The sequence below is a fragment of the Marmota flaviventris genome, chromosome 6, assembly GCF_047511675.1.
Source record: "Marmota flaviventris isolate mMarFla1 chromosome 6, mMarFla1.hap1, whole genome shotgun sequence".
Taxonomy (NCBI): Eukaryota; Metazoa; Chordata; class Mammalia; order Rodentia; family Sciuridae; genus Marmota; species Marmota flaviventris.
Window position 1 is genome coordinate 30,289,033 of NC_092503.1, and position 26,485 is coordinate 30,315,517.

Sequence of the window (26,485 nt, forward strand, 5' to 3'; positions counted from 1 at the left end):
CATTGAGTTATGATTGCTTACAGTATTCAGTACAGTGACATGCTGTACAATTGTGTAGCCTAGAAGCAATAGGATATGCCATATAGTCTATGTGTGGAGTAAGCTAGACCATCTAGGTTTGTATAATTAAACTCAATGATGTTTGTATGAACAATGAAATTACCTAACAACATATTTATCAGACTATATCTCTGTGGTGAAGCAAATATTGAGAATCTACTAGGAATCATATATGATGCTATGTCCTGGGGCCCAATGGTAAATAGAAGACATCCAGGAACTGCAGATGCTGATTGAAAACTGGGGAAAAAAAAGAGAGGGAATTCTACAATGGAGAGGTGGCCACGTACATAATACCATGAAGATGCACAGAGGATTGAGTCTGGCCAGTTCCTGAAGCCTCTTGGAAGACAGTATGACTAAGTTGAGTCAAGAAGGCATAACACCATATAAATACAGTCACCTCATACTGTACAAAGTGCCAAAAACATATAGCCTCTTCAACAAACGGTGCTGGGAAAACTGGAAATCCATAAGTAATAACAAGTTAACCCCTGTTTCTCACCCTGCACAAAAATCAACTCCAAGTGGATCTAAGACCCAGGCATTAGACCAGAAACCCTATATCTACTAGAAGAAAATATATATCCAGTACTTCAACATATTGGCTCAGGAGCTGACTTCCTTAACAAGACTCCTAACGCACAAGAAAAAAAAATCAATAAATGGGATGACATCAAGTTTAAAGGCTTCTTCACAGCAAAAGAAACAATGAAAAAATGTGAAGAGAGAGCCTACAGAATGGGAGAAAAATCTTTGCTACCTGTGCCTCAGATAGGGCATTAATTTCCAGGATATACAAAGAACTCAAGAAACTTAAACCAAAATGATAATAACAACAACAACAACAATAATAATAACCCAATCCATAAATGGGCAAAGGAACTGAACAGACACTTCACAAAGAAATACAAATGGTCAATAAATATATGAAAAAATGTTCAACATCTCTAGCAATTAGAGGAATGCAAATTAAAACTACATTGAGATTCCATCTCCCTCCACTCAGAATGACAATCAAGAATACAAGTAACAATAAATCTTGGCAAGGATGTGGGGGAAAGCGTATGCTCATACATTGTTGGTGGGGCTACAAATTGGTGCAATCTCTATGAAGAGCAGTCCAGAAATTCCTCAAAAAAATTAGGAATGGAACCACATTTGAACCAGTTATCCCACTCCCTGGCATATATGCAAAGGACTTAAAAATTAGTATACTACAGTGACGCAGCCACAACAATGTTTATAGCAGGTCAACAATAGCTAAGCTATGGAACCAACCTAGGTGCCCCTCAACAGATGACTGGATAAAGAAATTGTGTTACATATACACAATGAAATATTACTCAATCATAAAGAATGGCTTTAAGACATTTGCCAGCAAATGGATGGATCTGGAGACTCTCGCGCTAAGTGAAATAAGCCAATACCAAAAAACCAAAGGTAGAATATTTTTGCTGATATGAGGAAGCTAAATCACAATAAAGGTCGGGGGGAGGGAAGAAGAGAAGTTCTGTAGGTTAGACAAAGGTGAATGAAGGAAAGGGAGAGGGGATAAGAATACAAAAGACAGTGGTATGAATCTGACATAATTTTCCTACATACATATGTGAAAATACGTAAGTGAATCCCACCATTGTGTACGCCCACTAGAATGTGGTCCTAATTAGAATAAGATATATTCCATGCTTGTGTAACTTTGTCAAAATGGATTCTCCTGTCCTGTTTAACTAAAAAGAACCAATATAAAAAAATAAATAAATGATCAAAAAGAAACAAAAAAAAATAGGAAGTATAACTGAGGCCAATAGGTTTACCTACTATCTAAGCTGAGAAAATAGCATATATACAAGTTGGAGAAGGGAGAATGGCATATTCAGGGAAGTGCAAATATTTTGGTAGGATGGGAGCACAGAATGTAAAATGAAGAAAGAGAACAGCACGGAATCTGAAGCTGTACACAGGGACCATGCTGAGAGACCTGGGTGTTGACCATGAAAACAGGAACTCCTGGGAAGAAGACCATATTAGTTTAGAGAAATCAAGACAGCTGCTGCAAGTGATGGTATAGAGACAGAATTGAGTTTTCATTGAAAACCCCACCACATGCCTCCTAATTCTGCAGCTCTAAGGGTCACCATTCTTTCAATATTCAAATAAATGGCTACAGCCTTCATGTGGTTAAACCCACACATGCCTCCTAAGTCTTTTCTGCCCCTGCCAGCCCGTGGTGCCCAGCACACCTGAGGTGCTGATTCTTCTGATGCTTCCTGGACCCTCTTTCTGCTTTCTCTGGATTCTTGCCTTCACTTCCAGCCACTGGTCTTTCCCGTTAACCCCACTCTAAGCCATAAGTAGACCATAGCCCTTTGCCCTTTGCAGTCCCAAACCTAATCTTATAAACCCTTTGCAGATCATTACTAATGATTTGAAAAGGGCTATACTGTATTGGACTATTAGGTGGGCCCATTCTTTAAACTTCTGTTGTTTAATCCCTCAAGGAAATTTCTCATAAAATCACTTTCCTAAAATCAGCCTACATTGCTCCCTAGGCTTCTCTCTCCATCCCCATCCACACAATTTGACAACTTATCCTGACCTTTTCTTCCATTTCTCCTGTTTCTGAGCTCTTTTAACTTTTCTTTACTGATATCATTCTCATTCTCTTTTTCTCCTCCCTCTTTCTTTCCCTCTCTCTCAAAAAGTCTCCCTCTGTATTATGTAAAGCCCCTCAGCCTTTTCTCCCTCTCCCTTCTTTCTTCCCTGAGTCTACCCACTCACCATGAACATGCCCTGTGAGCCTCTGCCTTAGCATCCACCTGAACATCCAAACATTAATTGTAATAAATACAGCGTTCTTCCTAGAAGGAAGAACTGTAAATCTAGCAATCCTTCTGCCTCTGCCTCCTCAGTCCCTGGGATTATAGGTGTGTGCCACCGCACCCAGTTTTAGAGGCTGAAAGTTCAAAATTGGGGAGGCATTAGTTTTGTCACTGGTGAGGATCAAAATGCAATGGCAGGTGGGAGGAAGAGATCACATCTCTAAATAGGAATCTAAAGAGTCAGGGGTCAGGTTCAAGTTTTTTTTAACTACTCACTCCCACCAGAACTCACTCCAGGAAGCCTCCTTCCTTTCCAAGGGCAGCACCCATGACCTCTAACCTCTACTGCTAGAGCCCACTTCTTCCATGTTCCCACCACCTCCATATCACCACACTGGAACAAGAACTGCAACGCAGGAACCTTTGGGGGACAAACCACATCCACACATAGCAACCTCTGATGATGAAGAATAAATTAAGGCAAAGGTAGAGCTAGCTGAGAACCGAGATGCAAACAGAGCTTTACAAGACAGGTGGAAGAGAAGAAAATTACAAAAGCAGAATAACTGTCCCAAATCTGGGCTGTGGAGGATAAATATGAGAGTGTAGACGAAAAGGTCCAGAAGATAGATATGAAAAAGGAAAGGAACATATAAATAATTAATCCTAAACAACTGGACCAAAAATAAATTAAAAAAATAGAAAACTTTTTATTTTTTGGTACTGTGGATTGAACCCAGAGGCACTGAGCCACTGAGCCACATTTCCAGCCCTATTTTGTATTTTACTTATAGACAGGGTCTCACTGAGTTGCTTAGCACCTCGTAGTTGCTGAGACTAGCTTTGAACTCACAGTTCTCCTGTCTCAGCCTTCCAGGTGGCTGGGATTACACATGTGTGCCATTGCACCAGCCAGAAAACCTTTTTTTTTTTTTTTTTTTTTTTGAGTGGAAGAACTCAACAAGTACCAGAAAAATTTACAGGGAAGGAAGGTAGAAAGGAAGGTGCCTATCTTTTTTTTTTTTATTTTTTATTTTTCTGGAATGTCAAACAATAGTTGGTATTGAGGGAAGCCAAATTTCTGTTGGCCTGAGTTTTACTGTGTGTTAGAGGGAAGACTGGGGTTCAGAGAAGAGGTGGGGATAATTGTTAGGTAAAGGCTAGAGCCTAATATTACCACCACATGGGGCACCATATGTGGTCCAGGGCCCAAAGGCAGCATCTTGGACCATTGATGGGCTGGAAACCCTGTAGCACATTCTCCATGGACATGTCCTCTGGGAGTTTGTGGCAGAGCAGTCTTTTAATCCAGAACACCTTCTTCATGGCCTATCCTAGAGCCTCTCCTTAGCATGGCCTGTGATATGCACTCTTGCTCTTAAGGTGTTCCCAATCTAAGGCAGGAGACAGAAATAATTTAATATAATCCAGGTTGCTGTCATACGATGCAAGAGAGAGGAGAGAGAGAGATCAGTGCTAACCCAAGAAGGGAAGTCTGGAAGGTTTTGTAGAGCTGGGGATATTAGAGCTAGATCTTCCAAGATGAATCAGGTTTCCCCAGGCTGTGGAGGAAGATGGAAGACACTGGGGTATGGGGTTGGGGCGGGGGGGCAAGGGGCAGCATGATGAGAAGCACAAGTAAAAGAATGCAGAAGTTTCTGGAAATAGCAAATGGTGCAGATGGGCCCAAGAACTGGTATGTGTACAATGATGTGGAGCTTGAAAACCTGGCTCTTGAAAGGGAACTGCTAAACACTGAGTATCATTAGACTAAGGTCCGCCATTACCTAATACTATGCATTGACCTTAGTCTGACAATACAGCTGTGGGAGGTGGGGACCAAGTACCCTGGAGTAGTGTTCCTATTCATTCAGTCATTAACTCAACAAACAATGACCATTTTCCTTGTGCCAAATGATTACAGGTGAGAACACAGATATGCATAAAGCAGGGTTTTACCTTCAAGGAACTTTCTGTCAACAGTAAAGGCAAATAAGTCCATCAATGAGTGCCTTACCATGGGTCAGGCTCTCTGAAAATAGCCTGTGCACAGAGGGAACACAAAAGGGCTGGGAGCCACACAGCAGAATATAACAGAGCAGGACCCGGAAGTGACTAAGGGTGGTCTTCTAGGGGAAGGTGGCGCTTGAGATAGCTGCTGAAAGATGAGTTGACATCAAAGGTATTTGGGGAGAAAGAGCCAAAATAGGCGGAACATAAACAGCAAGTCTATTTGGACAATTGCAAGGTTTTGGGTTTTTTTTTTTTTTTTTTTTTTTAACAAAACATGAAGGGGAGGGGGTTCTTTTAAATTTGTGAAGCATTCATAGTTGGTCAAGCTGTATGTATAATTACCTGGCTGCCTGCCAAAGCAACCTGTGTGTGCCTGCTTTTCAGCCTGCTGCGGGATTTAGTCAGGCGGCAAGTTTTTATTGTGTGCCCATTATGTCCATACACCATGGTAGGCATATGGGGGAAAAAGGGAAGGAGAAAGCAAGCAGAAAATCAAATATTGTGCAAAATGGAGCGTTTTTGTGTTGAGTGCTGGTTCCAGTTGGAGTTTCATCTGACTCACCGAGAGCAGGGACAATGCAGCCATTGTGGAAGCCAGAGCTGCAATCTCATGGCCGGTGCTGCCCCCTGCGCCTTGTGCTGTGGGTCTCACCGCTGAATTGCCTAATGCCTCTTGTGAGCACATCTTCATACTACCTTAGTGAAGCGAGGTCACTGCCTTCGGAGGCACGCTGGAGACTTTCCTATTGCAGTGAGTGGTCTTTGAGCCAAGTGGCCAGAAGACACAGAATGAGCAGAACCAAACAGTCCATGGGCACCAGACAGTTCTACCTTGGTGATGTCCATGAATAGCTGAGAATTCCCTATGGCACTTTTGGGGAGAACAGGGATGTAAATGAAGCAAGGCCACAAGTGAAATAGCGTTGAGGGCAGAGTGCTTAACTTCGGAGCTGGGGATTTTCTGAAAAGCAGTAATTTCAAATTCTCATTTTACCTAGTCCTGGCTATTGCTTCTCAGTGCACTCAGCTGCCCCAAACTCTAGCAGCTATGTTTAGGCAACACAAACCCCACCTTCTTGCCATCCCTTCAGACCACATCCTATTTCTTCTGCTCACTGCCAGATCTCTTGGAATAGTTACTGTATTTCCTGGCATCCATAGAATGACATCTTGCTACTATCATCATCATTAACCAAAAAGTAGACACTCTTGATGATTTTTATATGGGAAAGTAGCAACAGCCTGTGACACCTCAAGACTTTATCTGTAGCCCCGATGGTGTCCTGAGGTGTCAGAGGTTGCAGTCTTGGAATTAGGTAGCCTTATACATTGAATTAGAAATGCTGAAAGGATAGCTTGAGGGTTGTGGTGAAATATCAGCAGTGGTAAGTCCCAGTAGTAAGGTGAGTGAGAATGCTTAGTTTGAGGCAGCACCCTTTAAAGCATGGAATAGGGAAGATAAATAAAATTCAGACTACTAAAGCTTTAGCTTAATTCCATGGCATACAACAGCATGTTGGTAAGCTCTCCACATGGGACTAAGATCATAGAATGTCCTAGTGCAACTTTTCAATCTTATAGGTCTTGAGATAGGTAAAATAGAAAGACAGGTAATAAGAAATTAATCTGTTATATAACATTGAAGGTAAAATGTTTCATACCAATTTATGTGGAAATAGCTTTATTATGTCTCTGAAGTGGCTCAGTGTTAAGTTTCAGGGACTCTGACAAACTGGGATGGCTTCCAGACCCTTTGCACACATCCCCGTTTGTCAGTGTCCTACAAGCCCTGGCTGAAGAACTAGGCAAATGACCTAAGTCCAGAAAGCAGCGGCAGAAGCCAGATCTCTCTTCTCTCAGGAGGTAATTTCCCCAGACTATAGGAAGCAGGCTTTGTGACCCCCATTCTTTTAACTTACTTCCCCTACCCCTGTCCAAGATATGATAATAGAGCATCAAAGGAAGGAATCCTTGAAACTTAAGGAGGGTTTTTTTTTTTTTCATTGAAAGAAATGCTCTTTCTCATCTAATAAAAGGGAAAGCAAGGAAGGGGAAGGAGAAGGAGATGGACAAGGTGGCAAGGACAATCTTGTACTACACAGTCATTCTGGGATTCATTTCCCTGTATCCTTAATTCAGAGGCCCTGGCTGCCCTTGTTCACTCCAAATGGCCTTCCAATGCCTCACTTAATGTGTCTTCCAAGGGTTTCAAGCTCCAAAATTTCTTCAATCAGAATATCAGAGACCAATTACCAATTGCCAAAGACACACAGGAATCACATACCAATCATGGATAAAAGGAGTAGTAAGTAAAGGTAAGAATAATAAAATATTCTTTTCCAAATGTGAAGATCCTACCTACTCATTCTGTGGTCGAGGAACTGTTGATAAGGGTTTTAAGACTATATGGGGAAAAGAATATGTGGAAACTGAAGGCCTGAATGATACTGAATGGCCTAAAAGTACTTTATATAAGAGACCACTTCAAAGTCATTTTGCATATAAAACCAGTACGTGATAAATAATAGATAATGGAAATATCATCGGGTAGTTCAGTTTCTTGGGAGAAAGGGGTACATTTGTTTATTACCACTATCTATATACATGGTTCAGCCTGTTATAAAATGGTGATGAATATTTATTTTCTGATTAGCTAGAGAAATTACTGATTTAATTTTAAGTTAATGGTCTAATGTTCACAAATCAGTTTTATTTAATAAGAATTATTGCATTCTTATTTACCCCTCCATCTAAATATTCAGTGGTTTTTGTTGTTGTTGTTGTTTGTTTCTATTTATGGAATTTTGGAATCTCCCAATGACCATATTCCACCAGGACCCTGTAGATGGAAAATACCTTGGAAAATCTGTGATGAGAAGAGATTTAGATCACCTTCATTTGACCTGCTTATTCCAGGAGAGCAGAATAACATTTCCAAAGAACACTCTCCTCTCCTCCAAGGCAGGGTTAAATGGGCCTGCTGACTGTCTGCCCTAAGCAGTTGTTTCTGGCCCATGTTCTGCTTCTTCCCCTCCTCCTTTGCTGGATCCTCTTCCTTTAATGTCAGAATTCCCCAAGACCCAGTCCTAATCCTGCTTATTCTTTTCCCCTATTCTAAGTGATCTCACCCATTTTTCTATTTCTGACTCCCAAATATATATATCTCTAGCTTTGATCTGCCTTTTCAACTCCAAATCTGTACATCCAACATCCACTACTGGACATTTGTACCCAAATATCCTCCAGGTAAAACAAGCACAGCATTTTAGTTAAGTCCTAAGTGTAACTTTTGATGTTTGTTCCTCTTTTTATCACACACACCCAGTTCTTCCCTGTGGTGTTGTATCGTCCCATGTGGTATACAGTACTGCATACAGCAAGTCAAATACTGTGCTGCAAGCACAGAGCCATCTTAGGTCCAGAACATTCACCCACCTTCAATTCATGAGCAAGAATAGTCATTTTTAGCTCCCAAATAATTCTTATATCTGTCCCCTTGTCTCCAGTTCCACTCTGAACACCCAGGTCTAAGTGTTCCTCTTTTGAAAACCAAGGCAACATACTTCTCTCTGCCCCTAATCTTGCCCCTTGAAGAGCTAGTCTCCAAGCAGCAGCACGTAGGAAAACAAGAAATCCATAGTGTGAAATGTTGTGAAACCATTCAGTGGGTGTTGAGCCTATTATACTTGGAATATAATACAATGAAAAGGTGTCACTGTGACCTTCAAGGTCTACATGAAGTGTTCCCTCCCTGCCTATGCAAGTTCACTCTCCATATCGCAGCTACCTCTCCAGCCCCACCTTGAGCCCCACACACGATTTGCAGGCCATTGACAGTTACTAAGACATGGCCAGAGCTTTCCTGTCCTGCACCCTGGAAACTGCCCTATCCTGTGCTAATATGCTTTTCCCTTTGCCACTTTAAAAATTTTGGTTTCTATTTTGACATATAATAAGCACCTGTGCACCTACTAACAGAAATTAATAATTGCTGGCTGTTTGACCTTTTCCCTAGAATGTTAACATTAAAAAAGAAAGTTCTCCCTGATTCATTCCCTTTCCTTCTTACTCAAAGTGAATAATGAATATTGCTGGTTCCCTACCCTGCACCCATCCCCCCGCCATTCTTTCCTTCTGACACAACCTTGACTTTGTGAAGGCTTTTACACACCTCCCATCCCACTTCCACTTCCTGCCCCAACATCCTCACGTTCCTCAGCGAAGCCAGTTACAGCCCCATGTGGCTGGGGAGACAGGAGTGTTTTGGAGGCTAGTTTCATTTGGTTCCCGTGTACTGCAGGGAGCTTGTGGCCCTTCTAAAGGCTCCTACCCACCGCATCTTGCTCTCAGAAGTTTGTCTTTAGAGAACTGGAGTGGGACCAGAAGCGCCAGGCTAGCTGAATTTCTAATCCAATGCCAAGGCACAAGCTAAGCAGTATCCTTGTTTGTTCAGTCTTTATCATCAGTCACATGGCTGTCTGCTCTTAACTAAAAACAACATCAATATCACAGATAGAGGAAAACTGGACTTCCTGAATATCTCCATGTCTTTCCTCCTCAACAAGAAAGAAAAAAAAATTCCTTCTATAATCTTTTTTTTTTTTTTTGGGGGGGGGGTTGTGCATGATTTTCTGTAGTTGTGTTTAAACTCATTGTTTATAAGGTTAAGCCTCCATTCTAAACACACAATGTTTAAAATTACAACTTGGAACAAATGTCCGTTTTTTCCTCTCCTGTAGGTTGCAGCCTGTTCACTTTCCTGACATCGGTCACTGCAGCTCTCAGTGGCCTCCTGGTGGGTTATGAACTTGGACTCATCTCTGGGGCTCTTCTCCAGATCAAAACCCTACTAGCCCTGACCTGCCATGAGCAGGAAATGGTTGTGAGCTCCCTCCTCATTGGGGCTTTCCTCGCCTCTCTCACAGGAGGGGTTCTGATAGACAGATATGGAAGAAGGACTGCAATCATCTTGTCATCCTGTCTACTTGGACTTGGAAGCTTGGTCTTGATACTCAGTTTTTCCTACACAGTTCTTATATTGGGACGCATTGCTATAGGGGTTTCCATTTCCCTGTCTTCCATTGCCACTTGTGTGTACATTGCAGAGATTGCTCCCCAACACAGAAGAGGCCTTCTTGTGTCACTGAATGAGCTGATGATTGTCACCGGCATTCTTTTTGCCTATATTTCAAATTATGCATTCGCCAGTGTTTCCCATGGATGGAAGTATATGTTTGGTCTTGTTATTCCCTTGGGAGTTTTGCAAGCAATTGCGATGTACTGTCTTCCTCCAAGCCCTCGGTTTCTGGTGATGAAAGGACAAGAAGAAGTTGCTAGCAAAGTTCTTGGAAGGTTAAGAGCCATCTCAGACACAACTGAGGAACTCACTGTGATTAAATCTTCCTTGAAAGATGAATATCAGTATACTTTTTGGGATCTGTTTCGTTCCAAGGACAACATGAGGACCCGAATCATGATAGGTCTAACACTGGTATTTTTTGTACAAGTCACTGGCCAGCCAAACATATTATTCTATGCATCAACTGTTTTGAAGTCTGTTGGCTTTCAAAGTAATGAGGCAGCCAGCCTCGCTTCCACTGGGGTTGGGGTGGTCAAGGTCATCAGCACCATCCCAGCCACCCTTCTTGTAGATCATGTTGGCAGCAAAACCTTCCTCTGCATTGGCTCCTCTGTAATGGCAGCTTCATTGTTGACCATGGGCATTGTGAATCTTAACATTCACATGAACTTCACCAACATCTGCAGAAACCACAGTCCTATCAACCAGTCCTTGGATGAGTCTGTGTATTATGGAGCAAGAAATCTGTCAGCTAGCAACAGTACTCTCAGAGATCACTTTAAAGGGGTCACTTCCCTCAGCAGGGGCTCGCTCATGCCCATGCAAAGTGACATGGATAAGAGAGGGGAGGTCACCTCCACACCCTTACCAAATGCTGGACTAAGCCAAACTGAACACCAGATAGTCACCGACCCTGCTGATGTCCCAGCATTTTTGAAATGGCTGTCCTTAGCCAGCTTGCTTGCTTATATTGCTGCTTTTTCCATTGGTCTAGGACCAAGTAAGTATTTTATTCTTTATCCCATTTCTCTCTTGCCTTATGAATGTCTGTGTACTGTTTTTAACTAGTCAGAGCATCATACTGCTATAATATGTTGCTACATATAAGTACTAGAAGCAAGACAAGGGTAATAATGACTGTCTGATGTTTCTGCTAATGTGGTCAGTTTGTACCTGCTTTTGAAAAGCCCAGGACTTTTGAAAAGGATAAGTAAATATGAGGATACTTTAATACAACTGTTTGGGTATGAATCAACCTATAAAGAGATTTATTGCCCAAGGACATTGTATTGTTTTATGAAAGCAATGTTTTCTGGGATTATATTTTCCTGCATACCATTTCTAAGTTTCCTTGTGGGTGGAAGCAAAATAAATCAAGTGCTTATATTTTCTTAAAGACATGACGATAAATATATTCAGGTAATAATGACGAAGAGAGAAATTATGAATATAGAAGAGGATGCATTCTTTCTCTGAGTAAATTGTATTTGCTACAATAATCTTTTCAGGGCACTTCACTCTTGTCTATTAAATAGAATAATGGAAGTTTAGTTAGGTCCATTCAACACAATATGAGCAGCTAACAGGGAACATTTTCTGTTTTTTATTTTTTAGATCCAGTCTGTTCCCATAAGAAAATCCAAACACTTCTTGAGTAAACTCTTTTAGAGATGGATCTGCTAGAATAGGTTGTTTGTGCAGTTCTGCAGACTTTTAGCCTCAATCCAAAGTTGGAACTTTCTTGTAGTGCGGTTGAGAAAGTTCTTTTTAATGCCTCATTAGGAAAAAAAAAGTGCTAAATATTGAAGGCAGTTTTTCCATACCACCCCTACCTTCATCTCTTCTTTCTCTCTTTCCCCCTTCTCATTCCTCTCCCTCCTTTTCCCCCCTTTTCTCGGTCTCTTCCTGTTACCGAGTTAGTTTTGAAACTTATTGACAAGAACCAAGGAGGCAAACAAATTGGCTAAAATAAAAAGAAACGTTGGAAGTTTCAGACAAATAAGAAGAGATAGGGGCTGTGTTGAAGAAGGAATTTCATGGCAAATGTAGGTCTGCTGGACGGGCTTTCTAGAGGAAGGACAAGTAAGGGCTTGCTCTCTCTATTCAATGCTAACTCATTACCTGCATTCCACAGATATGTTGAGTGTCTTTTTTTTTTTTTTTTTTTAAAGAATAAATAACCATGCAAAATGCTAGGGAAATGGTGATGAACAAGCAAGGCCTCATTCCTGTCCTCATGGAGATTGCAGGTGTACTATATCCAGTCAGGTTTTTCCAATCAGCAACCACTGGGGTTGGCCTGCTCCATCTTTGGGCACTAAACTTGTATATGCTGATATGGCCTCTCTTGCCCCAATTATACCTCTTCATTGTTCAGCTTCTACTCCCACTTCTAAAACCTCAGCTTCTACATATTGATTTGTTCAAATTCCAAGAGATGAGGAGTAAATCTGATAAACCCTGCTTTTTGCTATGCAAAGTCAGTGGTGTCGGTTCAAGTATAATCAACAATGGCAAGGTTTGATTGTAGGTTTCAAAACGTGGGTGACCAAAAGCTGGCCTGTTCTCTGACTCCATATTTCCCAGAGAAGGTTGTGTGGGGCAGACAGACTAATATTAGCATGCCATTATCCTTGGATTGCTCTGACTTGTTCCTGAAATTTGGTCCTTCTTCTTAAGACTTATCAATGATAAAATATCCTTAATGAACACCTTTATTAGGATTCAATATTTTGGGTATATATCTGTGTGATATTTATGTGGCTACTCTGATACTTTAAGCTAATGACATCTGATCAAGCATCTTCTTTACATTTTTATTTTAAGTTCTTCATAGTCTATCAGAGGATCAGGTCATACACAGAGGAACAACTTGATCTTATTTGTGAAAGTTTCCTATATGAGCAAGTAAGTTGGGCTTATTTGAGAAACTTCAGGTAGTAGGTTATCAATCCATTGATTTCTTTTGTCAGAATTATTTTTTTCCATGTATGTTCATTATAAAACTAAAAATATTTCCTTGTACATCAATTTTCTTGACCCAATGTTTTGAAACTCTCAGGTTGAAAGAGTTTGTGTCATGGCATATATATATATATATATATATATATATATATATATATATATATATATATATATATATGATAGTAATCTTAAATTTCCAGAATCAACTTGTTCATGGTTAGAGTCCTTTCAATCTCATGCTAGTCTTCTGCCTTTGACTTCTGAAAATTTTTGAAAAATGCAGCAAATTTTGCAGTTTTTAACCCATCACTTGATACCACATTGCATTAGATCATGAATTCCCTTTTTCAGGAAACCTAGTTTGGTTTTGGAAACAATTACTAGAGACTGTTTGTTATTTACCTTCTAGGATTTCTTAAACAACATTCTACTCTAATTTTTAAAAATATGATTAAAGTTTAAAGTCAACCAGTATGTACTGACACCTCTTATGTTACATACTGTGATAGGCAGTTTTCACATATTTTGGAGTACTTCATTTTACCTTCGTCACTACCTTGTGAAGAAATAATATTCACTGAATTTTAAAAACAAAGACACTGAACCTCAAAAAAAAATTGAGCAACTTGTTGGAATAGATGAAAACATTTATTGTATTTCGAAATTTAACATTAATTCCCCAGTCCAAGACAAGAATAGACAGCAAATTTTAACGTGCTAGTCACCTTTCCATTGCTGTGTGGAGCAGAAAAACCAATATAAAAGGAGGAAAGATTTATATTGGCTCATGGTTTCTGAAGTTTTAGTCCATGGTTGCTTGGTTCTGTTGCCTTTGGACCTGTGGCAAGGAAGTACCTCATGGCAGAAATGTGTGGTAGAGGAAACACCTACATAGCGGTGGCCAGAAAGCAAAGAGAAAGACAGGAAAGGACCTGGATCTCAATATTGCCTTCAAAGACATACCCCGAATGACTTCATTCCCTTCCACTAGGCTCTACCTCCTAAAGGTTCACACCTCCGATAGCACCCAGGCTGTTGTCTAAGCCTCTAACCCAGGGGCCTAGACATTCCAGATCCAAACATTATCTGTTAATTATTTTTAGTTCAGCCCTCTCCTGGAAGAGACATTGAAAGTAGGAATGAATAAAAGTAGTTTGTCATTGTATACTCACCAGGCTATCACATGGGCCGCTCTGTACTTTTTGCAAGGTAGAGACACAACTGCTCTTTTTTTGCAGCTTTGATAGGTTGAGTATGCATTTTTTTTTAAAGGCCGAACTATAGGAAAAAAGAGAAGTATAATAATAAGAAGAGAATTTTTGATGTGCATTTATTTGGATAACTGAACCTGATTTCAAATATGTTGAATGTAAGTATTGTTAAAAATTAGACTCAGCTGATATAAATTAAAAACCAAAATAACAATGGCTTAAGCAAGTTAGAAGTTTCTTTCTCTATCACTTACCAGCTGGAGCTTGGGTAGTTCTGGGTGCTGGTAAATGCCTAGCGTCAAGCACCCGAAGTCCTAGTTGTCCCACACCCTTATGTTAATATGTTCCTAGTCTATCTTTTATCTTAAGTCTATGTTTATCTTAAATTGTTAAGATGCATTTTAAAATGTTATTATCCTTTAGTTGTAGCTAATGTTCCCTTTAGAATAAGTACAATATGCTAGGTGAAATCACTTCAAGGGAGGTTGGGTAGGGAAATGCCTGGGTAAATGTAACCACGTGAACAACTGCACCAGAAGAACTACTGTGTGTAATATGGTAAGGGATTTCTCATAGGGAATAGACATCACATAATTGTGGAAGAAATCAAGGAAGCAAGGTCTAGAACAGGACAGCTAGAGGAAAGGCAAAAACTTACTGATCAGGGCCACAAAGGCTAGTGAAGATGTCCTTGGAAGACTGTTGCCTATGCGTCTGATTGCAGCCTAGAGTCTCTGCAGACAGAGGGAAAACAGGATTCAAAGCAGAAGGAAGAAAAAGCATTGAACCTGCTACAACAAACTAGAGTCCATGAGAAGAGACTGCAGTCTGCATCTGTCGTTCCCCACATCAGGTCCCGGGTTTCAGGCCAGCTGCAGAAAAATGGCCACCTTTCTCCAAGAAATCCAACAATGTACCTCCCTGGCCTGGGACTTAGAGAAGATGTAGGAAGAGATCTAGCCACAATCCCTGCTCCCCAACATTGATAAGAGAGCCAGTGATGAGCAACATGGTATGCATACCGTAATCATGGCTAGAGGCAACCAAAGCAAGTCCAGGACTGATGTGTCACTTTGGTCCTAAATTGATACAGGATTCTCATCTCAACTCTCATCCAGAACTGCACAGGAAGGGAATTCTGGGAAATGTAGGTCCACCTTAATTGAGGTAACACAGTATAAAACCACCACAATGATAAACTAGGAACTCAAATAGGATAGATATGAATACGGAAAAATACATTTCAAAAGGCCAAGGGACCTGAATTCGGTCTTCAGTTTCTGTAGTAAACATTTCTAAAAAATTAAAATGTTAATTATTAAAGTGTATAATTAGCTTCCATTCAAAACACTTCTAAAAAAAAAGTGAGGTCATTTTATTAATCTCTTGGCTGCTGTTTGTTTAACTATAAAACTGAAAAACACTTTTTGGCTAATGCATCATAAAGGTTTTCATGTTTGTTTTCTCAGGAACATTAATCATCTCCCTTGAGCGGATGGTTCTCACTTATCTCCAGTTCTGTCATCTCACATGACTTCCTGTTCCTTTTTTCCCCAATGGGTATGAGTCTTTTCCACTTTGATGCTTCACTGTCAGCCGAACACAACAAGCCTGAAGTGGAATTTTTTTCTTCTTATACCAAGTCTCTTACCATTTCCCTTCCTTTTACATGGGGTAACCACTCCTCCAGCTACTTGGAAATGATGCTTTGGGGCCTTTACTCAATTTAGTCAGTAGCCAAATGTTCTTGGATTTTTCTTCACAAATAGCTCCCCCTGTTTATTGTTTCCTTTCTATTTCTAACATTCTTTTCTAGCCTTATGTTCTCATTCCTAGATTACTGGGAGGTCCTTCCAGTAGTCCTCTTCCCTTCCAGAACCTTCCAATGCCTACCCATCCTCTATTTCTGTATTACTTATATACATTTTCCATATGTCGCCCGTGTTCCCGAATTTTCTATTCTTTCCTACTTTTTTTTCTTTTTTTCACCATAAGTCAGGTGCCTTTCAAGGTAAAAAGATTAGAAATTATTTAGTCTGACATTTTCCTTTTATAGAAAAGAAATAAGATGGTACAGCAGATTAAGGTCACACAGATGAGGACTAGAATTTTAGGCCCTGTGGGCTAATTCCATACTCTGTATGACTCTATCAACCATCTTTGAGAGAAGATATTTTTCAAGGTCCTTCATTATCTCACCCTATCTTTCAAGGCATCTGAGCACCATTTACTTGGCAGTGTATGGAACTGTGCTCCAGGTCCACCATTCTCAGAGAATTACCTCCAGAAGTAGCGAATGATGCCCCAGGCACTGTGCAACCAGGCAATTCTTGGCCCACCTGGGCTTCTTCATTTCCCTCTGCTCCACCCCCAGGCCAATAAACACACAGCACTTGTAGTGGCCTCTTCCTTCCCTCTCTACTCTATCCATATCTTTCCTCTCTTTGGATCTTAATGGAAAATCTTACCTCCTCTATGAATCTACACTTTTTCTCACAGATCTCCATTCATATGAGCTAGTGAATTTCTAGCACAGAGTCATTTGACTCTAGGTTATGAACAGACCAAGTGAAAATTAAAAAAAACAAAAAAACAAAAACAAAACCTGGATTCTAGTCTCAGCTCTTAGTGAAGTCATTCCTCTTCTCTAAGCTGTTTCCAATCCATGAAGTGGGTCTAATAATGCCTGACCTATCTTCCAGAGCCTAGGTGAGTCAAATGAGCTAATAATGTGTATGGGAACACTTTGATGCCATAGAGTAGAATACCAGTGTTGTAATAGAATAACTCAGCTTCGTCCTTAAGGACATTATGAATTGCTTCTGTGTGTGTGTGTGTGTGTTGTTGTTGTTGTTTTGGAGGGTGTATTAATTAGAATAGAGTTACTGGATTGTTTTTTGAAGGAAGGAACCACATCTTGTGTTTTTCTTTCTGTCCTTTTAAATAACCATTATATAAGTCTGTTTAAAAATGATGCTGGGTTACATTTAGGCTGCTGAGGGAAAGTGGAGAAAGACTTTGAAAATAACCATGCAGATGCAGAAAAGATCTCAGTGTGCTCCTTTACTTGTGTCAAGTTCTCAAGTGGGCGGATGAAGGCCCCAGTGAGCTAGAAACGCTAGACTGCCAAGAATGTCCTGTAGCTGCCAGAGACCATCACAAGGATTTTGCAGAACAATCTATCACTTGGACATGATTTTAAAAAATCTCCTTCTACTTTTGTCTGTAAGAAAAGGTACAGAGGAGATAGTAGTGCTCAGAACCAATCAATGGGAGGCAGTCGGGCATTTCTTTAATTAAGTTATAGATAGCTATTTGGACACAGAGTATCTGAGAGTCATCCTAGAATTTATGTGTGTGTGTGTCTGTGTGTGTGCACATGCACATCTGTTTTTTTTTCGCCACAAAAACGGAGAGAGGCTTTTGGTCGAACATGTTGAGAATGTTATAGACCAAAAGTAATACTAGCAAGATGGAGACTATTGGAATCATAGGGAATCTGGATGTGAGAAAGGGAGTAAGTCTCCCATCTCCTGGTTTGTCTAACTTATAACTGTAGTACCAAGGGCTGACCTGGGTGTTCACATGTCCCGCTGCATCATGCCATTAGAGATAGACATCTGAATCACCCTCTCTAAAGGAACAATCATTTCTCACCATGACTTGTACTACAGATTTTCCTAGTGGTTTTAGGAGAGTCTGAATAATTGTTCTTCACCCCCACCCTTTGCTAAGAGTTAGTCATTTATATCTACATTCATGTTGTGATTTTTCTTTTCTAAAGAAAATGTGCCATAGGAATTTCATTTCAATCCTTAGAATTGTATTTTAGGTTATTGGTTTAAACTAGTTGGAATTTAAACAAGGTCTTTATTAGGAGCAGGATTTTTATACCAGGTTTTGAATGCATTTTAAAGCTCATTAACCTGATGTGATTATTGCTCAGGTATTTCATTTAGAGAGTTTATTGCTTGTAATCCAAACAAATCTCTTGTATAAACAGAGGTTTAAAGGGTAAAGTATGTGCTGTTCTCACATAACAGCAAAAGGAAGATTAAACCATCCTTATTAAATCTTCTTAAATATGGGTTGGCTTAAAACAACATTCCTTCATTGTATTAGATCACAGCATGGTTTTCTTCTGCCAGGAAAGTGTTTCTATTTTGAGGCTGAAGTATATGCACTACAACATTTCACTTTCTGGTCCTTTGTTTCTCTAACTGTAAAACAACAAGATTGTCCTGGAATCTAGAATTCGGGAGGGAAGCATAAATGGAGTAACAAGTAATTTTATTTATTTATTTTATGCATGTAAAATATTTTAAGAAGGAGTTCATTAGCATCAGTAGTCTGCTGAAGGGGTTTATGGCCCATAAGAGGTAACAGCCCCTATCTTCCATTTCTCTGTAATTAATATTAAAAATTTTCCATCACGTAAAATCAGTATATGTAATCCACTGTCATTATTAGAGGCTTTTATTAAATATTCTGTGTCCATACTTCATCGTTCATTTCAATATACATTCAATATCTTAACCTCACTTTCTACTGTGTTTCTGGATGGTCCTAAAGGTCATTTTAGCTCTTTTTAACAACTGGAAATTTTTTAGCATTAAATCAGTGGTTCTTGACATTGTGAAGAAATGGAGCATGTGAGGATTTCTCTTCTCCTCACACTTCAGAAGTAAGAGAAGATGAGCCAAGATTCAAGGCCTGATGAGTTCATTTAAGGTTATACTTGTGTAGAGACCCAGACTTCCTTAAAATAGCCACTGTAACTCAGAAAAATGTGTGTGACTGTTTTTTTCCCCCACAATGATTATTAGGACTTTTTCAATCCAACAATTCATGTGTTTATAAGTTGGTTAATGAACCTCTTCTTACATGTCATTATTGGTATCTTTTCATTATGAGCAGATAGAAAAAAAATTTGCCCAAGATCTCAAATTAAGTTAGAAAATGAGATTATAGCCATCATCTGTCAACTACCTTTGAATCACATAATCAAGTGGAACCTCACACTGAAGGCTGAATGTCAGTGACACCAAATAATCCCTCCCAATCTCTTACCAACTCTGAGGACTGAAATAGGCAGCAGTAAGTATATTGGAGTGACTAGGAAAAGAGGGAGAAAGCGTGGGGATTCATTGATTCACTCTCCCATCTGGCAGGTGTGTATCACTCAATGACATATATTGACATATATGGTGCCAGGGGCTGGGGATTCATAAATGGATGGGAGAGATCTACACCTTGTCCTCATGGAGTTAGTGGTGGGGACAGGTGATAAGCAAAGAGTGAATACATGTAGAATACTACTTCAGGAAATAGGGGTATTGAAATTTTGGTGGAAACAAGTGATAAAGAAAATTAAAGAGAATAATACGCTTGGAGGAGGGTTAGTTCAGATATAATGGACACAGAAGACATTTCTGAGGTGCTGACATTTGGGCCACAGCAAAACAAAACAAAACAAAACATGACAATCTAGGAAGATGGAGATGTAAGCAGAGATTACAGTAGATCACAAATGATCTTGAGTAGGATCCAAATAAGACTCTTGCTTCTCAGATTCTCTCTCAGAGCTTCAATTTCCTTTCTGAGAAGATGGGGCAATAATCCCGACCTCACCACAAAATCGTGGAATTAAATGAAGCAATCTGTATACGGTACCTTGAGCTTAGTGCCTCATGTACACTCCATGACTGGTGGTATTAAACATCTGGTCATGGTCTAGACATGAGGAGAATGGTTCTGATGATGTCAGCACTGACCTCAGCAGGTATTTTGCTACTTGTGTGTCCACTCCACACCTAATATCTTCACCTTCCTCTATAAACTATTCCAGTTGGGTTAAGACTACAGAAATGGATTTGTGGCTTTGAGAAGCCTGTTTTAATCCTGGATCACCTACAGTCAAGAGAACTTCCTAAGAAACCAGACAGATTTTACAGGAAATCATGAAGCTTTGGTGAAAGGCAAAAGGTGTGATTTCAAGAAACACTCAAATGCTCACTCTTCTAAATTGGTGTGACTAATTTAGACTGTATGACCTGTGCTCATGTAAACTCTGCCCTGTTCACTGTGGCTTTCCGAAGCCTAACATAGAACCTGGCTCAGGATAAATACTTGTTGGATAAATTAAAAAAATTTTTTTTTAGAACTTTTTCAATTTCTGTGAGTAGAGGAAAGCTCTCTAGTCTGGGGTTAATATATCCAGATCTCCCTTGATATGAATCAGATCCCATATCTAGAGAATGAGATAATTGTGAATCCCAGGCACATTTGGCCAAAAATTATATCCAAATAAAGCTATTTAATTACAGATGCAGGGCCATCTCTAATATTTGATGACTAAAGAAGTTTCTTGGTTTAAATTTACTGAAATTAAAGCCATTTAAAATTTTTATGGTGCTAGACAAAATATTCATTTCCAAGTTTTTCCATTTTGTTATCCAAGTATGAAACAGACTTCCCTGAAAAAATAAAAAATTAAAAGATAGAGGTTTTCCATAATAAGGTATCCATAAGGTAGGGATAATTATTCCTACTTTGATTTAGCAATTGAATGCATTTAAATATGACTCTTTAGAAAAAAAGATTTGAGGTAATTCCTTTATGGTTTTCCTAAGAGAAATATGTAAAAATCTAAATCTGGAATTTGAAAGGGAGATGTTTTTGCTTACCTAATTAGTAGTAGATTTTATACAAATATTTCATTGGATTAGCATGGGCTTAAAAATCAGATTCAATTCCTCAGATATGAATGAGCAATCTGAAGTTAATAATAGTAATAAAACACCTTTGAAGAAAAATCATACCATAGCTGCAAAATAATCAAACTGTCAATAACTATAAAGGGCCTGAGATTTTGCCCCACACGCAAGCTAGGAAGTTAGCCTGTTGTGCTTTCACGGATGTTGATAAAAGATACAAGACTCCTGGAGCTGGGGTTGTGGCTCAGTGGTAGAGTGCTCACCAGGCACGCATGAGGCATTGGGTTTGATCCTCAGCACTACATAAAAATAAAGATATTGTGTCCACCTAAAATAAAAAAAAAAAAAAAACAGATTTTTTTTTAAAAGATACAAGACTCCTTAGTTAGAGTCAAAGGGCAGCTTATTATTTATAGCAATAGCAATTTTAAAAATATCAGTATTTGTGCTAGACCCCCATCCCCACAGGTCACCGTGAAGAGGGCTAGATGATGCTTGCACATATAACGGGTTGTGTAAGAGAGGAACCCCACCCTTAGAGAACACAAATCCTTTATAAGACAGTAAGCCTGCTGACTTCTTGGAGGCAGATGTTATCTTTACTTTTCTGGACAGAAAACAAAGCTGTCCTTTCCTCCAGAGTGAGACACTATCAAGTAGTCTTAGAAAGAGAGTCTGGAACAAAAGTGGTCAGTGCCTTTGCTCCCAAGTCATGTGGAAATAGCAGAGACCCATTCAGCATTGTCTCCCAACGCAAATATCCGAAAACCCAGACGTCCTCTTTTCTGTTTTCAACAAGAGACTAGAATTTTTAGATTCAGAGATTGCGGAGTTTAGCTTCTTGTTTGTTTTATCTTATGGAGTACAACTAGTCTTTCGGAGATTGGGTATCAGTAGGAAGTATAAGAGGAGTCATCTGCCATAACATTTAAATTTAGATTTTATATTTAAATAAACTCTGGCTCTTCAAAAAATTGTTCATGTGATGTTTGCACAGTTCAAAATTATGACAATTACAGGGAGGTGGAACGGTTCTAATTTGGAAGTTTACTTAACTGCTTCACTCCAAGGCAGACTGAGTTTGAGACAAAGAGGCTTACATTCCAGAAGCACATCAAGTGTTTCAAAAGAGATTTTGATATTTTCATATTTCCTCCTAGGCTGCAGGCCTCTAACACTCAGAATCATCACAGTCAAAGGCTTTTAATGTGTTTTATCTTTCTTTTCTATCATTCTTATGGGATAATTATCTATATAACTTTAGAGAAAAAAGGTATTTTGCATAAATTGTTATTTTATTACCAAATATAGCCATTGCACAGTAGTATTCAGATATTAGATTTGGGTTCAGTGTTCTGACCTTTAAAATTTTTAAAATGCTTTTTTTTTCCTTTGAGATCTTAAGTTTCAGTTATTACCAATATTCACATAATCGCTGTCCTTTTTTTCCCAACTACCTAGGTTAAAGGTCACTTTGATTGCAGTGGGGATTGTTTGGTTCTCTGGCATTTGTCATTAAAATAATGCAAAGTATGTTTAAGAAGCATCCATATAGTTCTTACACTAACTTTATATCCAAACCACAGAGGAAAAACTTAAAGAAATATATACATTTAACTAATAAAATCCTTTTTCCTGTTTAGAATTAGAGGATGCAATAGTAGTACCTCACAGAACCAAAGATTTTAACACTGCAAAATTTTGCACCATGCACAGGGCTAAGCACAGAGAAATGGCACCATTGATTCTATCACCATGAGCAACAGCTCACATAAGACTTCAGTGCTTAACTTTCCTCTCTGACTTACTTCTATTATAGTCTTATGTCCTTAAAAATTATAAATATTGGACAGTACAGATGCTGAAGACATAGACTAAGGTTTTAACAGTAACAATAAACACAAGCATTCATTTGTTACTAGTTTCATCACTTCAGTAACTCAAAGGAAGTCAATTTCCAGAGCTTCAAGTTCAAATAAACATGTTTCTTAAAAGTTCTTCATCCCCATCACCCAAGTTGTAATAATTCTTCCATTTAAAAGAAGGCTCATTTATTACCCATCGGAAATCTTATTATGACACATATCACAAGTTATAAAAACCCAAGAATACTAATCAAAGTGACATCTGGAAATATTGGTGTAGGTGTTAAGAAATGACTCAAATGACTAGATAATGGTTCTTTCATAAGCCAAGATATTTCCAATTATTTGCTTTCAACAAAACAATAAAGGATGACCTAATCAAGTTACCAGCTATTATATCATCACGAATAACTTTTGTTGTTAATTCAAAGAACTGAGTGGCATTGTTATAATAAGATCCCTTCAACTCTTCATCTACTTTATTTATTCTTGAGAATAATAAATTTCATCTATTTAAAAAGTAGAACCGAATCATCTTACTCTAGAAATAGATGACATTCACCCCCCACCATACATAATAAAAAAAGTCCCATTCATTTCATTGAGGTATTTGCAATAAATTTTCATTTTCATATTTAATAATCATTGCTAAAATTTGTAAGATATTTCTATGATTTTGATTTGTTTTGTATTAAGTATTGTTTTGATAACTCAATTCAGAAAAAAATACTTATACTCTTTTAGAATAAATAAAACTAAACCTAAAATTTTAATTTAAGGTCTTTTTTATTTTTTTGAGGAGAAGCATGGTAGGGTGTTAAGTGAAAGATTTTGAGGCTTAAAAATTCATTAGTAGGATAAAATATTAAGTCAAGTGAAAAAGAAACTCTGTAAAATTTATGCTAATTCTTTGTTCCCATATTTTTTGGATGGATGATGGTAATAGGTATCAAACACTTATCATATTTAAATTCTGCCAGAAGCATTTAAAAAAGTGACATAACTATTTTTCTTTAAATGCTAGAATGTAAATACACAAGAATTTGCATCCTTTGTCACTATTTAAATTCATGGTAAAAAAATGTTAGATATTAGCTTATATGTGGAAAAAAAAACTTAGCTTCCAAATTGCTTTAAAGGCAACACAAGCAAGAAAATTGAAAGCCCACTGACAAAGTTCTTTCCTATTCTCATCTGATACCTGATCACAAATTTTAACATTGGCATTTTTTTTTTTATAAATTGAGGGTTACTTCACTTAGTCCAATTTTCCCTAAAATACTATTTGAAAATCTTTTCAGTTATTTTGATTTGAAATCATTAGGGCAAAAGATTGAGGAATACTTTATCAATTTTCTTAGCTTGTGACTTAAATAATCCCAGATAATATTTTTGAATAAAGTATTTCTTTTACTAAAGTCCACAAGTGGCACAACTCAGTGAGCACAAGAATACTGAGACTAGTTGGGCATGGTGGCACATGCCTGTAATCCCAGAGACTCAGGAGGCTGAGGCAGGAGAATCACGAGTTTAAAGCCAGCCTCAGCAAAAGCAAGGCACTAAGCAACTCGGTGAGACCCTTTCTCTAAATAAAATACAAAATAGGGCTGGGAATGTGGCTCAGTGAACTAGTGTCCCTGAGTTCAATCCCTGGAACACCCTGCTCCACACAGACACACACACACACAAAAAAAAAAAAAAAAAGAAAAAAAGAATAGTGAGACTATAAAAAAGAAAAGAGAAAAAAGGAATTTGATACATGATTGCTGATGTTGGAGTTGGTGGCCTATCATGGAGTCTATTTTTAAAGACCATTTTTTTCCACTTAGGAAACTTATGAGGCCAGAATTTAAACATCTGGTTGGAAGGGATGGCATGCTCCTACTCAAAATCACATTTTAAGTACCCCCTTTCAGAGAGAGAGCTGGGTGTGCTGCATCCTACTTGCAAATACAATAAAAACCATAGGATTTGGCTTCATTTCTACAAAGCACAGGACATAGCTTTCCTAGCAAATCAAATTGCTAAACACTCTGTAGCTTGAGTGTAGAACTGACTCCAAAGTTGCTAGGAGTTCTCTGGCAAGAGTTTCAAGACCTCTTTCACACTCTGGGTGAGCATGCCAGGTGGTTCAGGAAGAACCCCAGCCAAGTGGAAATGTGCCTAGAGAACTGCAGGGTTTAAATCTGAAAGTGCAGGGGGTTAAATGACAATGGTTTATAGGAAAAATTAGGGCAGTGACCAGAAATAAGGAGATGTATGAAAATACACAGGGTAACTTACATATGGTAGGGCTGTTATCTCTATGGAGTGCCCCTGTTAACCCAAGTCTGTGTCCCCAACTGAAAACAGAGGGACTTCAACATATTGTTTCTTTTGTGATCTTTTTATGACACTCTGTGTAGCCATAAATGTTCTGTCTGTTTATTTCATCTAGACCGGGCAAGTTCTTATGGGCGGTCCTCATGACTTAATATCATGTGAAATATGAGTTTCATATCTGTGAACAATTACCCCTCCCCAGTGGCCCATGCTAGTCCAAATTTTCCTCAATCACTGTAGCATACAGCAGACCTTAAGGACATGTAGACTCCGACATTTATGGGGAGTGCAAATTGCTGAGGTGGCCCTAGAATGATGAGGTTGAAGGAGAAATAACAGGGGTCCAGGAGAACTGTTTATGAACTGCAGCTGCTGGGCTCACTGCGTAGGAGTTCACTAAATCTCTGTCACTGTCATGAGTACTCTGCAGATCCCCCTCCGAGACAATAGGACAATGCATCCTCTGTTGGTTTATCATCGGCGTAGGGAATAAAGAGGATGCTCAGGGGGGCCACATCTCCTCCCTGTGGCAATGAAAAGGAGCCCTCCCTTTTAGTAATAATTGGATTTTACTTGGGGAGAAACTGGGTCACCTTCTTGGGAAAAGAAAACATAGTGACTTTAAAAAAGCTTCCACCCATTATTATAAAAATCGCCATATTACATCCCAATGTGGTGGTTTATACCTCTATGTTCTTTACTTATGAAAAGAAGCAGAGTTTCTTCATTTCTTCAGTTTGGCCATTCACAACATCTTTTTGGAGAACCATGAAGACTATAATATTCTCACACTGTCTTGCTCCCAAGACTGCCATGGAAAGACTTTCTTATCACAAATGCCACTTTCAGGTTTTTATTTCACTCTTCCATATCTGAAAACTTGGAATTTTATAGCTCTGAAATCATTATTAAAACAATATTCTCCATCTTGGGATGGCTGAAGCATTCCCTTGTCAATTGTTGCAACATCCAGTTTATTGATCGTAATCAACCAAGGCATTCATTGTTGAATTCTTCCCATTCCATGGAAAAAAGGAAGCAGAAGATTTTAGCAATGATACATTTATTTTGGGAAATGTCAGGTGCAGGGTTTGTCTGACAAGTTCCCACTAGAGCATAGACTGAAGGAAGTCTATTTTTCGACCTTTGATTCATTATTCAGAATTTTATATTGCCCAAGGACTTGGCTTAGCTGCTGAATTGAAGGTATGCCTAGGATAGACTTTCAGTAGCATCTCAAGTTTTTCAAGACATGGAGACCCTGGCAATTCAGACAGAGAACATGCAAATTGTGCTCTGCACAAGCACCTGTCTTCATGTTGATGGAATCCATCACTTTCTATAACAGCAGGATCAGTTCATTTTCATCTGAGGCCAATGTGGTTTTGATGAGCTCAGCAATGTATCTACTGAATGCCACCAGATAATTCAA

The 26,485-nt window shown here is 38.9% G+C and overlaps 1 protein-coding gene across 2 annotated transcripts in view; it reads left to right on the plus strand.

Annotated features, from left to right (window-relative positions):
- Window positions 1–26,485, plus strand: part of Slc2a12 (solute carrier family 2 member 12) — a 51,407-nt gene that overhangs the window by 7,173 nt on the left and 17,749 nt on the right. The window contains exons 1-3 of one of the 2 annotated variants that reach the window (XM_071613009.1): window positions 6,689–6,758; window positions 7,100–7,210; window positions 9,635–10,975. In XM_071613009.1, the coding sequence (XP_071469110.1) occupies window positions 9,772–10,975 (1,204 nt within the window). In that variant the 5' untranslated portion in view covers window positions 6,689–6,758; window positions 7,100–7,210; window positions 9,635–9,771. Of the gene's footprint in view, window positions 1–6,688; window positions 6,759–7,099; window positions 7,211–9,634; window positions 10,976–26,485 lie in introns of those variants that run through there. The other variant, XM_027938504.2, reaches the window with a different exon arrangement.